The sequence below is a fragment of the Myotis myotis genome, unplaced genomic scaffold (genome assembly GCF_014108235.1).
Source record: "Myotis myotis isolate mMyoMyo1 unplaced genomic scaffold, mMyoMyo1.p scaffold_m19_p_2, whole genome shotgun sequence".
In the NCBI taxonomy this organism is placed as follows: Eukaryota; Metazoa; Chordata; class Mammalia; order Chiroptera; family Vespertilionidae; genus Myotis; species Myotis myotis.
This window is the reverse complement of record NW_023416324.1, coordinates 49683428-49699327: the sequence shown is the minus strand read 5'-3', so window position 1 is coordinate 49699327 and position 15900 is coordinate 49683428. Positions and strand designations below refer to the sequence as shown.

At 35.5% G+C, this 15900-nt stretch overlaps 1 protein-coding gene across 25 annotated transcripts in view; it reads right to left on the bottom strand.

The window, feature by feature from the left end:
* SRSF11 (serine and arginine rich splicing factor 11) overlaps positions 1-15900 on the bottom strand; it is a 50585-nt gene that overhangs the window by 27878 nt on the left and 6807 nt on the right. For 11 of the 25 annotated variants that reach the window (XM_036349005.1, XM_036348981.1, XM_036348984.1 and 8 more), the window contains exons 2-4: positions 9887-10097; positions 5351-5484; positions 1444-1553 (exon numbers count right to left, since the gene is read on the bottom strand). In XM_036349005.1, the coding sequence (XP_036204898.1) occupies positions 1444-1553; positions 5351-5484; positions 9887-10097 (455 nt within the window). Of the gene's footprint in view, positions 1-1443; positions 4938-5350; positions 5485-7499; positions 8508-9886; positions 10098-15900 lie in introns of those variants that run through there. The other 14 variants (XM_036348992.1, XM_036349006.1, XM_036348997.1 and 11 more) reach the window with 13 other exon arrangements.

Sequence of the window (15900 nt, the reverse complement as noted above, 5' to 3'; positions counted from 1 at the left end):
TTGAAGATAGCATTTCTCCATTGACAGATGGAATCTTAAAAGCTTTATCTACCGGGGGATAAGAACTGGAATGACATTGTAAAATGGATTTTTCTTCCTTGTTTCTATGTTCCCTTTTTGATTGTTACTGTAGCACCATATGAAATACCCAGTGGCCTTTACCTCTCAGAAAGTTGCAGAGCCATCTTCTTGGGCAACTACCTAACAAGTTCTGTGGCACCCTGGGAAACTTCTCTAGCATCCAACCCTTTCAAAGGTCTGAATCTTATGCGAGGAGCGTTGCAAAGCCCTTTCATCTAAATGTGTTTTTTCCCCTTGTACTCTTTCTTCTTCAGCCCTAGAAGTAATGGTTGCTTCCTATATCTGCAATTTATGTATTCTTACAGTTCCCTTAGTAAGGTCCAGTTACAAGTTACTAATTCCTTATACTAAACTCTCACTGTTCAAATTACTGTGTGATTATGTCTCCTGTCCAATATAATTCTGATTAATCAATAATTTAAGATACAAACCACACAAAATCTTATAGCTTTGAAGGCAGTTTGACCTTCTCTATAAAAGTTCTCCTAGCTTCCAATTAATTTTTAATAAATATAAGGTTCCAAATTTTCTGTGATTTAACTATTTACTAAGTACAGTTAAAAAACTGTGTTAATACTATTATATAAGCTATTTTGGCTTTTACACAATTTTATACATCAAAGTTGTCTACAAATTTCTCAAGGTCCACATTTTATATGGGACAATCAAAGTCATACTCATAAAAGCTGGGAATTCCTGATCTCATTCTCCTTCATAATACATACTGTTCACTTAACAGTTAACTAAACTATTTGGACAGGCAAAATAATTTAATAAAAAGAATGTTGTTATAAAGTTCTAGTTGAGGCTCTATCATTTGCTTTATCTGTGAAACCACTGACCAGTTACAGTCTTTCTGAGTTGTTTCAATACATAACATTTAAAGAACCTTTTGCCTCTATAATGATATGCTTTTTATATTACCAAGTAAATTTTTCTCCAACTTGAATATTTTATTCCCCATATCAAATATATATCCACAAATACATTTTTATTTCAAGACACCTACTTAATTCAAACCCCCAGTTTAAGAGCAAAAGATTAAAAAACATTGGTAAAGAAACAAGTCTGAAATTCACCTTTATTTTTTTTCCTGATTAAAACAAACTATGCTCCACGAAATTTTTTTTCACATTACTGAGTTATTCTGAATCAGTGGCAAAACCAATGTAACAGATATTCTTAAAATGCAAACTTCTAAGATTCTCTTTAGGATTTATGATCGCAATAGCCTTTAATATCATAAACAATGGTATCATTCTGTGAACTAGAATCACAATACTTAAAAAGCTCAAATATGTTTAGCTTTATCCACAATTCTGTGTTCCTTTTTATCTTTTAAGATTTCAATAGAGCTAGTACCTGGGTAAGTGGGTTAGGAGTAGGCAGGAGTCCACCACCAGGCAGAAGACCTGCCACTGCATTAGCTGGTGCCAACAGAGACAAAGCCTTAGTCTCATCAGGAATAACTCCTGCAGAGAAACATCCTTGCATTAGAACACACCCTTTTGCAAGACAGAAAACACACAAAAACACCCAGAAAATGTCTCCCTGATACACCACCTGAGTTTGTTGAAAGTACTTATGTTCGCTAAAATATAAAGCTTGATTTCTATTATTATTTATCATTAACTTTATGTCAGAATGAAACTTCAATGTGTGAAAGTTTGTTTCCTTTTTTTCTCTACAAATGGTTAAGTTTCTAGAGTAAAAAAAATAGCACAATACACACTACTTTTTTGTTAACACTGCCAAGATTTCATCACCTGTACTCGATTTTTAAGTCATGAACCAAACGTAAGCAAGCACAGTCGGTTCTCCAGGGGTGTGCTCTCAACTTTCAAAAGCTGTTTTATGAACAACGACTCGTGTCGGCTGCTTCACTATAAAGCACACAGAAAAATCAAGATACACAAGACAAAAAAAGTTTGATTTAGGGGTTAATAATATGGTACAGTTACTATGATTTTCTTTTACACCTACCATACAAATTTTGTAAAAATTAAGAGAAGGAAAGTATGTAAAGGAAATATTCTGTTGGAATCAAGTGTAGGGCTTTTGCTGACTCATGAAAATGAATGTTTCTGAAGGTCTCTGAATACACACTGGATGTGTGTGGGGGAGTAAGAGAGAGAAAGAGAGAGAGAGAGAGAGAGAAGGGGTAAAATAACATGGCACATTCCTTACCTGTACAGTAAAATGCTTTATATTCCAGCATGTGCCATGCTAACCATACCAAAAAATGCTGCTATACAGTGTGAGTTCAAAAGCTAACTTAAGCAAACTCCTAAAGTCGAAAACAACATGTATATCTGTTTTTAAAGCCTAAATTGTGTATTCAGATAACATCTAAGGGTCCTAAGACAAATATTTATGTACACAATTTAAATTCTATCCAACAGCAAAAGCCCTATACAGATGGATTAATCTGTTAATGTGCCCAAGCCCCCAAAATGAGAGTTCAATAAGACAATTAAACTATATATTTGCAAATACCAGTAGTATTTCTGTAATACATATTAAGAAACTGCATCTCATCATAAAACATACAATATGTACAGGGCACTTAAGAGAAACTGGATAAGCTGCAGAAGAAAACTGTTGGGTGGTATTTTCAGCAGGGCCTGGTATATAGTTCAGGCTGAACCAGGGAAAAGAACTGTAAAACACAACAACAAAAAAGAAAAACCACTGTTAAATAAAGGTAATGGTTCCTTCCACCTATACTGAGAAGTGCCGATAATATAAACAAATGTATACTACACAGCACTGTTATCTTGCTTGTGTCAGAGCTGTCATCAATTTAGATACCCAGAGTTATGGAGGGGGGATGGGGAGGGAGAAGATCATTTAGATATAGGGCATTAATGCATCAATATTAACAAACCTACAAAGATTATGGGATAATCTTGCATGCAAAATTATGTCTCAAGAGGATAATATTAAATATCAACATCTTATTCAAATTAGTGCATTTGCAACATTTCTGGCAAACTACAATCCTCTTGAATTTATTGTGAGACACCTGATAGAAGATCTGCATCCATTAAAAAAAAGTCATGCATCTGATCCTCTGATTAAAAAAAGACTATTTGAAAATAAAACTACAATTTAAAAATAGCAATGAGGCCCCTCACCAGTTAATTTTCATGCGTCAAGAGTATTTTTTTTACTGCTGCTTTGATAGAACCATGAAATACTGCATGAATGTGTAGAAATGAAAGAAAAAGAAACAGACAAAAGAAACAAACATTAACCAAGGAACCTAAATAACCCCCAAATCCATTACTATTAAGAGCTCCTTCCAAATCCAGCTATCTCAGTTTTACCAATTAAAGATTATTCCTTACCGTATACTTTGTGTCTATTGTTCTAAAACATGATCAAGAAGCAACACCAAAGTGTCAAAGCTAAAACTAGGGTGAATGGTGACAAATGGATTGAGTACATCAGTTATTTAGTGGAGATAACATTAATACAGCATACCATACCATTATTAAATACACTAAAAATAGATTCCAGAACTAAGTATTTTGGTAATTCCACATACAGTCCTAAATATTTCACTTCTGAAATAGATTCAGAAAAATTACCATAGTCTAAAAATATTTATAAAAGCCAATTATATGATGATATACTGTATTATGTCCAGGGCTCAGGAACTATGATATAAAACTTAGCCAATAAGAATTATTTAAATTTAAAGGCTAATGTTTTGTACGTTACTCACATGATTTGACCCTTGTTCCAAAAACTATCATCTATATTTTACTTATTCTAAATTTGAATTCTGTAAATTTTCTTTTGGTGATAAGTCTTATCCTACAACAGGCAAACTGATATAAAAAGAACTGCTTAATCAAAACACACTAAATCAAATGTTTATCAGCATATATATTTTAAAACCTTTAAATTGGTCGACACACTTTAATATCATAGAGATAGATGTACTATTATATAGATGCCTTTACCCCATCTATGAATGCAACTTAATTTCTTTAGAAACCAGAGGCAATTTGTTTAAGTTTTAAGGACTAGACATTTCACAACTTTTACAAGGTATGGTGTAAATGTTCACATTGGTATTCAAAGAGCCGAGATAGCATTTAAAGTAAACAATATCAAGATTCTGCTTCCACTGACCAGTACATTAAGGAAAGGGGAAAGCATTAAATTCTGGTCAAAATTAACTTAATGCTGTAAATTAACTTAAAACCCCATAATTATTAACTTAATTAAAACCCAGTAATTTTATATTTCAGTTATTTCTTTGATCAAAATTTATAGATAACAAAAAGCAAATAAAGTAGCAGTACATTGGGAACAAACTAATTATAAAATATGGCTTAGAAAATTTACAAAATGGAATTAAAATAGTGCTGTCTTGTCACAGTGGCTTTTTTTAAGATCCCCAAACCCTGCTCATTATTTCTGTCAAGTTACTTTAACCTCCTAAAATGTAAAAAGAAAAGAAAATGTAGTTAACAAATGGTTACACCAGAAAAACACTTGGGGGACTTGAGTGCTTGCTGGCCTTTAGTTAATGTCTAGAATCCCCTGTAGCTGCAGAGGACCCACTGTTTTTCAGTCATCAGGAAGAGTTTTGCATTTGCCTTCTCCACTACAAAAATCACACACACAAATAACAGAGAGAAGAATTTATTATTTAGAGATATTCTAGAAAATATAGCAAGAATGAACAAGAAAATCTGGCAATAAAAACAAAACACCCAGTGCCCATCTGGCACCTAGGCTATAGGAAATCTTGAATTTTCATACAAACCAAAATCATTGCAACCCTTGGTATACTGGAATTCAATATGGGATCTTTTTGTAAAGTTGTCAGTGAGGAAGCACTAAAAAAATAAAGCCCAGTCCTTTATTCAAAACAGAAATAACATCATGCATCTATTTGAAGGTCCCTGTGTAAATGTGCATGGAGTGAACCATTCACCTTCAGGACTTTTTCATAAAACTCAATGTTACATTAACTAAGTAAATGAATCTTAAGGAATTACAATTAGGGACATGGTTTTAAAGAACTTAATGTTTTAAAATAATGGAATGGTTAAATATCTTATAAAAACAGATCCGATTTCTAATTTTTAGAATTAAAATCTCAAGTAAAAATATGGACCACAGTATAACAAGGGTTTCAAATTGTTAATAGCTTAGATTTTTAACATGCTACTAACACTCACTCTAAAACTATACTGAGGTAGATGGTCATCATTGGATGCCCACATAGGTAGGTAAACAAAGCACAAACCTTCTGCATATGGTACGACTATCAATGCTCTGTCAACGAATACAGTGTTTGTCAGATGCTGTGCCACAACTGCTGAGTCCGGATCATGGAATTTAACAAAGCAGACACGGGATGAGACCGGCAAAGGTGAATCACTGAAAAACAAACAAATTGCATAAAAGTAGAGGAAAAGAATATCAATTAAAACATAAGTGTATGATTCATAAACCCACACCTGCATTTCTAAAGCAAAATAGGCAGATATTAGTAACTGCACATATATTAGTTAGCTAGTTTTAAAAAATGACATCACAAATAAAGAACTATCCACTAAACTCATGTAGAGCAAATTGCACGCATGCAATCATTGTTTAACTTTATAGTTTACCAAGTTAAAAACTCTTTGAAACTCAAGTGTCAGAGGTTGAGCAGACCACAAAAATGTCAACACTTGAAGAAAAATAATACCAATACCAGTTATTTTTAAATACAGGTAGCAAGTAGTCTTGGCTTAGAAAACTTTTCAGAGCAAAAAATATACAGAATTCACCAATTTAGGAACAAAAGAATATTGTGGAAAAGTATATCTATTTGACAATCGAGTTTTCTTTACCTGCCTACTAAATAAAATGCCCTGTCCTCTTTCATCTATAGCATCAGAGAGAGAAAAAATTTTAAGCACACATGGCAACAGTACTCCACCCTTTAGTGTTACTAGTATGCAAAATTTCAATAAGCAAAGGAGTCACTTCCCTCAGCAAACTGCTTTCTTAGATAAAACAAAAACCAAGTGCTAATGTACAAGTTATAGCAGACTACAAGGTAAGATAAATTAAGAGAGTGCAGATTTTGTTTTGTTTCAAATATAGGGTGGTTCAAATTTCTGCCACAAAACTTTCCATCTATGAGAGGGAAAGATTAAATATGGGCAGGAGTTACTCCCTAATCCCAACCCAAAAGTTGTTTTAAAACCAATGCCCTATGGCAGCAGTAATCACATCATCCTGGTCATACATTAGAATCTTCTGTGGAGAAAAAAATACCCTGGCTCTCTACTCCACAGCAATTAAATAAGATCTCTTATGAAGTACTAAGTGTTTTCCCCTTCTTTATTTTAATTCTGACAATTTTTATATGCACCCAGGGTAAAGAACCTCTGCCAAATGTAAGCCAATTACATTTTAAGACTCAATGAAAAGGAAAATCCTATAGTATCTTTGAATGTCATTAGAATGAGGCTTACTGTTAATTTTCTTAATAAACTAGATTTTCAAGTGTACACAAAAATGTATTTACATCAGATTTGGTTACCCTAGGTATTGCAGAGGTAAGTACTTGCTGACCCCCCCCCCCCCATTCCAATTTGTGTGCTAACATGAAAATAAAACCTCATTACTTATAATGAAGACTAACATAAAGCTGTATAACCCTCAAACCCGTTAGAATTTGTAAGTTTACCCAAGGCGTTGCCCTTAGATACTAAGCATAGATCCTAATCTAAGCTCAAAGCAAAGTTGACAATATATCCATCCACATAGAATTTAAGCCACCTTGTCATAGAAGCTTACTGCTAAATATTTTTGAAAGGCTACAGTGTTTTTTAATGTAGACATAGTGGTGTTGTTTTTTTTAATATGAAGGACCACTGGTGGAAAATGTAATAATGTTACACCCAAGAGTAGTGGAAAGAATACAATTCCAGCAGTTTTAGTACTAAAGCTATATACAGCAATTTGTATTTTTTTCCTGATATCCATATTTTTACCACTAAAGAGCTCTTTAAATGCTATAGTTAGATAAGGGAGAGAACTTAGTTTGCCTTAATTTTTTTTTAAGGTAAAGTAGCATATAAGTTACTTACATAATGATTAAAGTATCTATTTTTGGCCATTGAAATATTTACTTAAATAATGAATTTAAGTTTACCTGCAGTGTTACAGTAGCCTGTAGTTACTGCGCACTTTTGACATATGCTTTGCTGGGATCATTACCCTATCAACATTCCAGTTATATTTTCCATTATGAAATCCCACTAAAACCAAACCCGCCCCCAATAGGCAGGGGCTCAGTCATATATGTACTTTAAAACATGCCAACTTCCAGTCTCCCAAATTACTGATGACCCCAACCAATGACCTCATATTCTAGAAGAGGGAGAACTAAACTTAACCTGTTGATGATTGGTGCCATAGAGGAAAACAAAGCAGTTAAATTGAATAAAGACGAAGCAGGTGTGCTGTATTTTTATACAGGGTGATCAGGAAACATTACGTGGCATCTGAGCAACAAAAGGAAATAAGCATATCATGGTCATATCGAGGAGAAAAGAGTTCCAGGGGGATATGAATGCCTTTGGTGGGGAGGAGGATGTACACCCTAAAAACAACAACAACACACCATGTGCAAATGTGTCTATAATAGTCATAATTTTATGTAATCTGAGCCAATTAAGCATGTTCTAAGAGCCAAGTTTTGACATAATGAACCCTCTTGGACTACTAAGGCTCCATAGCACATTGTCAACAGGGAACTACTGAAAACTGTAGCAAGCTTAAAGAAACTGTCTATCAAATATTTCCAAATTGTGCAGGTCAGATGAGCTATTGGGATGTAAAATTAGCAACAAAAGTAAACATCTACATAAGTACTATTCAATTTAGGGAAGCCACTAAGATAATACAGCATTTACTACATTGTAACTTCGTACATTTTCAGGTGAGAAAATAGTCTGTATGTGGGAACACATATGGAGTCAAAGAGCAGAAACGTGTCAATATATAACTCCTTCTTCCAAAACAGGGAATGTCCTCTTAATGTACAGTACCCCAGATCATTGTACATCTGCTATCCCGGTTACATGATGAAACTACTCCTTGGATTATAAAGCAAAAAGCCCTGAGTCCAGTATCCCTCTAAGATACTGACCATGGAATGGGTAAAGGATAAGCCAGAAAGCTGATTACACCTCCCCTTTGTCATCTTTTAAATAAATGAATCATAAAAAGAGCATCTTCAAAATAAACAAAAACACTTCAAGGTCAGCAACTGGGAGCTGACAAAACTAAAGGTCCCTGTGTAAATGTGCATGGAGTGAACCATTTGAAACCCTTGTTATACTGTGGTCCATGTTTTTATTTGAGATTTTAATTCTAAAAATTAGAAATTGGATCTGTTTTTATAAGATATTTAACCATTCCATTATTTTAAAACATTTTTAAGTTCTTTAAAACCATGTCCCTAATTGTAATTCTTAATAACTTGTGGGACTGGAAAGAATTATTTTGTAAATAAATCCAGTATCTCAAATACTTTGAATATAATCAAATGTGTGACTCATTTTTCTGCCATTTACTGTTTATTAATTTTACTAACAACTTAAGGAGGAATATGTGAGAAAAACTGAGTAACAGGAAAACATCTATTTCTGTATGTTCATATTATGAAAGCTATTTGTCCTTCATTACCAAAGCAAATTGAGTTTCTATTCAAGATTACTACAAATACATGTTCCCAGAACTGTACACCTCATGCAAATAATTCTAAAATCTCTCTCAGGTATATTCCCCTAAATAGTCAAGACAACACAACAATTTGAAAACACTAAGAATCACCTGAAAATATTTTAAATAGGAAGTGATAAAATACGATAATACCTCACAAACACCACAGTATGGTCAACTTGTATTATTTTGGTGTAGAGAGTACATAGAGTAATGATTTATCACATCCACCAAAACAGCAGATTCCTATTTCCTGTTTAGAACTAAAGTGAAATCATAAAACTAAGTGGGATGGGAGAAGATACTGAAAGTAACATTTGAATTTTGAAAGAGTGCAGACTCTTTTATTCCTAATGTTTGTTCTAATAATTATCACATCTTATCTAGCGTCATAGCTTCTTTACTTTTCTTTACAATCCACTCATTTAATACTTTGGCAATAAAAATGTGAGACAACAGGATAAAAAAAGCCATATACTCTAAATTAAAAATTTAGAACTGTAAAACATCATAACTATATACATTATTTAAACAAAGAAAAACTCTAACTTTCAGCTATAACCCATTTCTTTTGTCATTAAAATTATGTACTCGGGTTCACTGAATTTACTGCTGTGAAGAGTGTTAATATATTAACTCTGTATGTATTCAGTCGGCCAGAATCCCGGAACAGCAATACCTAGCAATAAGTGAACGACCACCTACAAAGTTCAATAATAAATTTACATAGGAACGGGCAATTTTGTTACTTTCCAAAGAACTCAAAGAAACAACTTTAAAAAAAAGATTAACCAAGACACATAAAATGCCGTTATCATGCTTTAGTTGCTCAAAGAACGACCCTGTTGGCACGATTTAAGGGGCCGGGGGTTGAAGGTTAATCCCCGAACCCCTGGCCCTGCCGCCTTAGTCGGCCCAGCAGGCAGATGCTTCCCCAGGGACCGCACAGCCAGCTCAGCCAAAGCTCCCGCTCCCGAAGCATCGACAGGGCCTAGGAAATGGTGCTAGGCCCAGGCTGGGAGGAGTTAGCGAAATGGTGATGGTGGACGATACTCACTCCGGCGGGAAGAGGCGCAGTTCGTCGATCTTGCCTAGGAAACCGAAGAGGGTCCGCATCTGCTCAGAGCTAGCGCTCGGGGAGACATTAGTCACCTGGATTACCTCGGTGCCGCCGCCGCCGCCGCCGCCACCACCCGGCCCGCCGCTGGGGCCCGGGCCCGCAGTGCTGGGGACGACGGTAGTGTTGCTCATGGCGCTGCTCGCTCCTGCTTTAACACATCAAACACACAACAAACAGTGAGAGGGAGGGGAAAGAGGAACCGTTTGCCGGAGAGGAGACAGGAGGGTGTCCACTGTTACAGCCGCTGCTGCTGCCTCCGCCGCCGTTTCTCCGCCCCACCGCTCGCCGGGGGGGAGGGAACAGAGCGCGCGAGTTCGAGCCCACGAGAAAACAAACGGCCTCGCCTCCAACCACCTCAATTGCGGGCCCAACTTCCCCACAATGCCTTGCGGCGCACGGGCGCGTCACCGTCGGCTCCGCCCCGCGCAGGCGCAGGCCAGCCTCGCTCGCAGCCAGGAGGTCGCAAGAGGCTCCGTGGTCTACTGAAATACGTCATCTTTTCGTTCCGCCCCCCCTTATTTTTTTAAAAAGTGGAATTTTTCAAGGCAATATCCACTCCCCTGCAAAATAAATATGCACACTTTAGTAACTATTCTTATTAAAAAATGCCCACAATATTTTTATATACAGATACTTCTAACTACAGATCTGTGGAGTTAACTAATGAAATTTCCACCCTACCTACCAAGATTTTCCTCTCCACCAGTATAAAATTTTCTGCATCTCGGTAACATTAAATTGTTATAATTTGCTTTGTCAGTAAACCTTCAAAAAAGGTATTTTAATGTTACATTTATTAGTGCTTTTATAAGCTAATTTTATTTCACAGGTTGACTAAGAGCACATTGTAATGTACCTAAATATATTTAGGTATAAGATCTGAAAACTACAGAAAAAATTGTTTTACATGCATATTTTTGCTTAATAATTTTTTGAAGCTTTTGACTATAAAAAGATCCTTGCATAATTATTTCAGCCACATCTAAATTATTTTCCTTTCATCTAGTGTTATTCAATGACTAGCAGTTCCCCAAACCTGACAAAATATTTCATTTCACTGTCTTTATACAAGTTATTAATGACCTCCCTCATTTTATCTACCATCTTTTGTAGGGGTTTCTTCTCTCACTGCCACAGCTTCTCTGCGTAACAACAAGGGATACGTTTAACTTGTTATATTGACATGCACCCCCTGCCCCACAGCAAAGCTGTGAATTTTCTGGGTCAGTTTAGGACCTAGCACAATGTCTGTCACACAGTCAATACCTAATAAATATGTTGAACACGTGCCTTAATAAAGAGCCATTTATTCTATGACAATTGTTTAATAATTTACCTGATCCTGAATATTTTTGGAGGTTAACACCTGAGGCTTTATGGAATATTTTCATTAGTAAATACCTGTGTGAAATAATGCAGTTAAGAGTATAATTTGTGAGAGATCAGAACACAAAGTTACTGAGATTTGATGTAGAGCCAACTGGCCTAGTTTACTTACAAGCTAAGTTACTTCTGCTAGCTCTTATATAGAACAGGATGGGTTGGTGAATGTAAGCCTCAGCAAAATTACAAATTACAACTAAATCTATGCCAATCACAAATGTGTATCTCTGAATAAAAAAATGTAACTTACCATTTTGAAAATGACATACGTACTAAACTGCCAATTACAGATTCTTAACAGTTTGATAAAAATAATTTGTGTATCATGCCCAGCCAGTGTGCCTCAGTGGTTGAGTGTCAAACTATGAATCAGTTGGTCATGGTTCCATTCTAGGTCAGGATATATGCCTGGTTTGTGGGCTCGATACCCAGTAGGGGACATGCTGGATGGCAGTTGATCAATGATTCTTTCTCATCATTGATGTTTCTCTCCCTCTTTGAAATCAATAAAAATATATTTTTAAAAAAGATCTCATATATAAAAGAATGAAACTAGACCCCTATATTACACTACTCACAAAAAGAAACTCAAATGGATTAAAGACCTGAAACCATAAAACTCCTAGAAAAGAACATAGGAAAAAAGCCCCTGGATATTGGACTTGGCAATGATTTTTTTGATGGGACACCAAAAGCACAAACAATAAAATAAACACACAGGACTACATCAAACTAAGAAGCTTCTGCACAGCAAAGGAAACCATCACCAAAATGAAAAGACAACCTATGGAATGGGTTGTCTAAACTTACATAGTGCTATAAGTCAGTTATCATATATAATAAAGAAAAGAAGTTAATATCTAAAATATACAGGGAAGTCATATAACAGGAAAAAACAAATACAGTAATCCAATTAAAAACGGCAAAGGACCTGAATAGACACTTGTCTAAAGAAGATATATGAATAGCCAATAGGTACCCATAAAGATGCTCAGCATCCCTAATCTTTAGGGAAATACAAATCAAAACTACAACGAGATATCACATTATGCCTGTTGGAATGGCTAGCACCAAAAAGACGGGTGATAAATGCTGGGTTTGGACGTGGAGAAAGAGGAACCCTTGTGCACTACTGGTGGGACTGTAAATTGGTATAGACACTATGCAAAATAATATGCAGGCTCCCTAAAAAAAATCAAAATATAACTACCATATAACCCAACAATCCCACTTTTGGGAATATATCCAAAGGAAATGAAAACACTATGTTGAAGTGATTTCTGCACCCCCATGTTCACAACAGCATTATTTACAATAGCTCAGACATGGAAACAGGCAAGTGTCCATGGATGAATACACACACACACACACACACACACACACACACTCAAATATTATTCAGCAATAAAAAAGTAAATCCTGTCATTTGTCATTTTCAAAAACATGGATGGACCTTGAGGGCATTATGCTAAATGAAATATGTCAGACAAAGAAAGACAAATACTATATGACATCACAGTAGGATCTAAAATGAATAAACAAACAAACAAACAAAATAACTCATAGAAAAAGAGATAGGATTACTAATTACCAGAAAGGATGTAACAGGGTGGTTGACAGGTACAAACTTCCAGATATAAAATAAGTACTAGGGATATAGTATACAACATGATGACTATACTTAACACTACTGTGTAGTATATATGAAAATTATTAAAAGAGTAGATCCCAAGAGTTCTCATCACAAGGAAAAAAAATCTTTTTCTTTATTTTTATATGAGATAGATGTTAACTAAACTTATTTAATCATTTCACAATACATGTAAGTCAAACCTTTATGCTGTACACTCTAAACTTACATAGTGCTATAAGTCAGTTGTCATATATAATAAAGAGCTAATATGCTAATTAGACTGGACAGTGGAACAACCTTCCAGAACGAACAGTGGGGGGGCGGGGGGGGGGGTCGTCAGGGCCGCGGGGCCTCGAGGGCCGAGTCCCTTGCACGAATTTCATGCATCGGTCCTCTAATATCTCAATAAAACAACAACAAAAGAAAACTACTTGTAGCAAAGACATTTCTAAGAAAAAAACACCATATTTAGATAGAAGTTCTCCAATTTAAAAACAGAATAGGCATAGATATCACTCTACCTACTGGATAAAAGTTCTCAGTTGGCTAAGTTGCCACCTCTGTTGTTAAATACCTTCTTACCCACTAATGGAAAAGATGGTGGAGTCCTCCAAATTGACACAATTTTGTGTATCTGCAAAAGCAACAGGTCTTTTATAAAATTAGTTGTTAAGCCCTAACCGGTTTGGCTCAGTGGATACAGCGTCGGCCTATGGACTCAAGGGTCCCAGGTTCAATTCCGGTCAAGGGCATGTACCTTGTTTGCAGACACATACCCAGTAGGGAGTGTGCAGGAGGCAGCTGATTGATGTTTCTAACTCTCTATCCCTCTCCCTTCCTCTCTGTAAAAAAATCAATGAAATATATTTAAAATAAAATAAAATTAGTTGTTAAGTAGATCTTTTCCTCTAGCAAATACACTTTTTGAGGACAGGAAAGACAATGTATTATACTTTGTGTTTCTAATGCCCAACAATATTATATTGGAACTAATTCAGCATTTGATAAAAACTTACTGAGTATCATCTATGTGGTGGAAACTTTACAAGTGCTTCACATAATCTGTTAAACAAAGCCTGGGTGAATGAAGACAGGAATACATTTGTTTGATTTACAGGGAAATTTGATTGAGATACACTGTCAAAGTATTTGGCTATAGACAGCATTAAGAAAAACCTAGGACATAAATTACTACTTACAAATCTGTAACTTTAAAAAAATTTATCTGCAGATCTATTTTAATTTGTATCTGTAATTCTACATATTATAGATCATTGTATTTCCATTCTATTCCCAGTTCTATAAATTAGATAATTCTACAAATATGAATATCTATTTTAAAATCGAAATTGTAAATCTCATGCTCCCCTTTCTTCTGCTCCATCTAAATGAAGGGGAGAGACTAAAGAATGAGTTAGCACTAGAGGACGATGACAAGTGGATGGATGGACACACTCATCAAGACATAAATAAAAGTCTAAGTTCATTTCCAAATACTTGTTTCGTATTGTTCAACTTATTAACAGTAGGGATTCTAGACTTACATTTTAAAATTGACAGCACAGGGTCTGTGAGCACTTTGAAATTATAGGCAAAAAGCTGTATTGTGTCCATTTTTCAAAGCTTTATTTTTATGATTAACATAGAGGAATAAAAGTAGTAGTTTGAGCATTAAGATACTGCTGTATCCATATATACAGTATTCTCAGCTATAATGCCCAAGCTTGGAAAATCAGTGCATTTATTCCTACAGATATTTGGCTTTTTTGTTGCTGTTGTTATTCCTCATCCAAGGACATTTTTCCATTGATTTTTAGAGAGAGTGGAAGACAGGGAGAAAGAGAGAAACATCAATGTGAGAGAGAGACATCGATTGGTTGCCTCCCACATGTGACCTGATGGGGGCTGGGGATTAAATATATTTTATTGATTTTTTACAGAGAGGAAGGGAGAGGGATAGAGTTAGAAACATCGATGAGAGAGAAACATTGATCAGCTGCCTCCTGCACACTCCATATTGGGGATGTGCCCGCAACCAAGGTACATGCCCTTGACTGGAATCAAACCTGGGACCCTTGAGTCCGCAGGTCGATGCTCTATCCACTGAGCCAAACCGGTTAGGGCAGTTATATATATCTTTAAGTATTTTAACATTTCAAGCATTTTAACATTAAATACTTTTTCCAAATCAAGAAATTAAACATTTGCACCATTTGAACTCCCTTTTCCCCTTATGCTATAAAATTTAGTTTCTCTTCATGAAAGAAAATTATTTCTAGAGTCTTATAAAACTGGTAAAAAAAAAAAGTATACTCAACTCAGTAACAAGTGAGTGTACAGTAATGGAATGCTTTTAAAATGCCTGTTAATCCTCCCAACATATAAAGGCACTACAGGTGATTAAGAATGTAGGCCTAGACATTAAAAAGAACAAAATCACCATTTGTGACAGCATGGATTGATGTAGAAGATATTATGCTAAATGAAATAAGTCAGTAAGAGAAAGAGAAATACCATATGATTTCACTTATATGTGGAACATAAAGAACAATCTAAACGAACAACAACAACAAAACACCCACAGAAATAGCCTCGTGGTTTGGTTCAGTGGATACAGTGTTGGCCTGCAGACTAAATGGTTGCAGGTTCTATTCCAGTTAAGGGCACATGCCTGGGGGTTGTGGGCTCGATCCCCAGTAGGAGGCCTGCAGAAGGCAGCTGATCAATGATTATCTCTCATCATTGATGTTTCTATCTCTCCCTCTCCCTTCCTTTCTGAAATCAATAAAAATATATATTAAAAACACACAAAATACAAACAAATAAAAAAACCCCCAAAGAATAGTTAACACTTCTAGATAAAGGATTACTATACAACAGCATACTGTAATCATGGTCTAAACACAGCTTGAAAACACACACACAACAACACAGA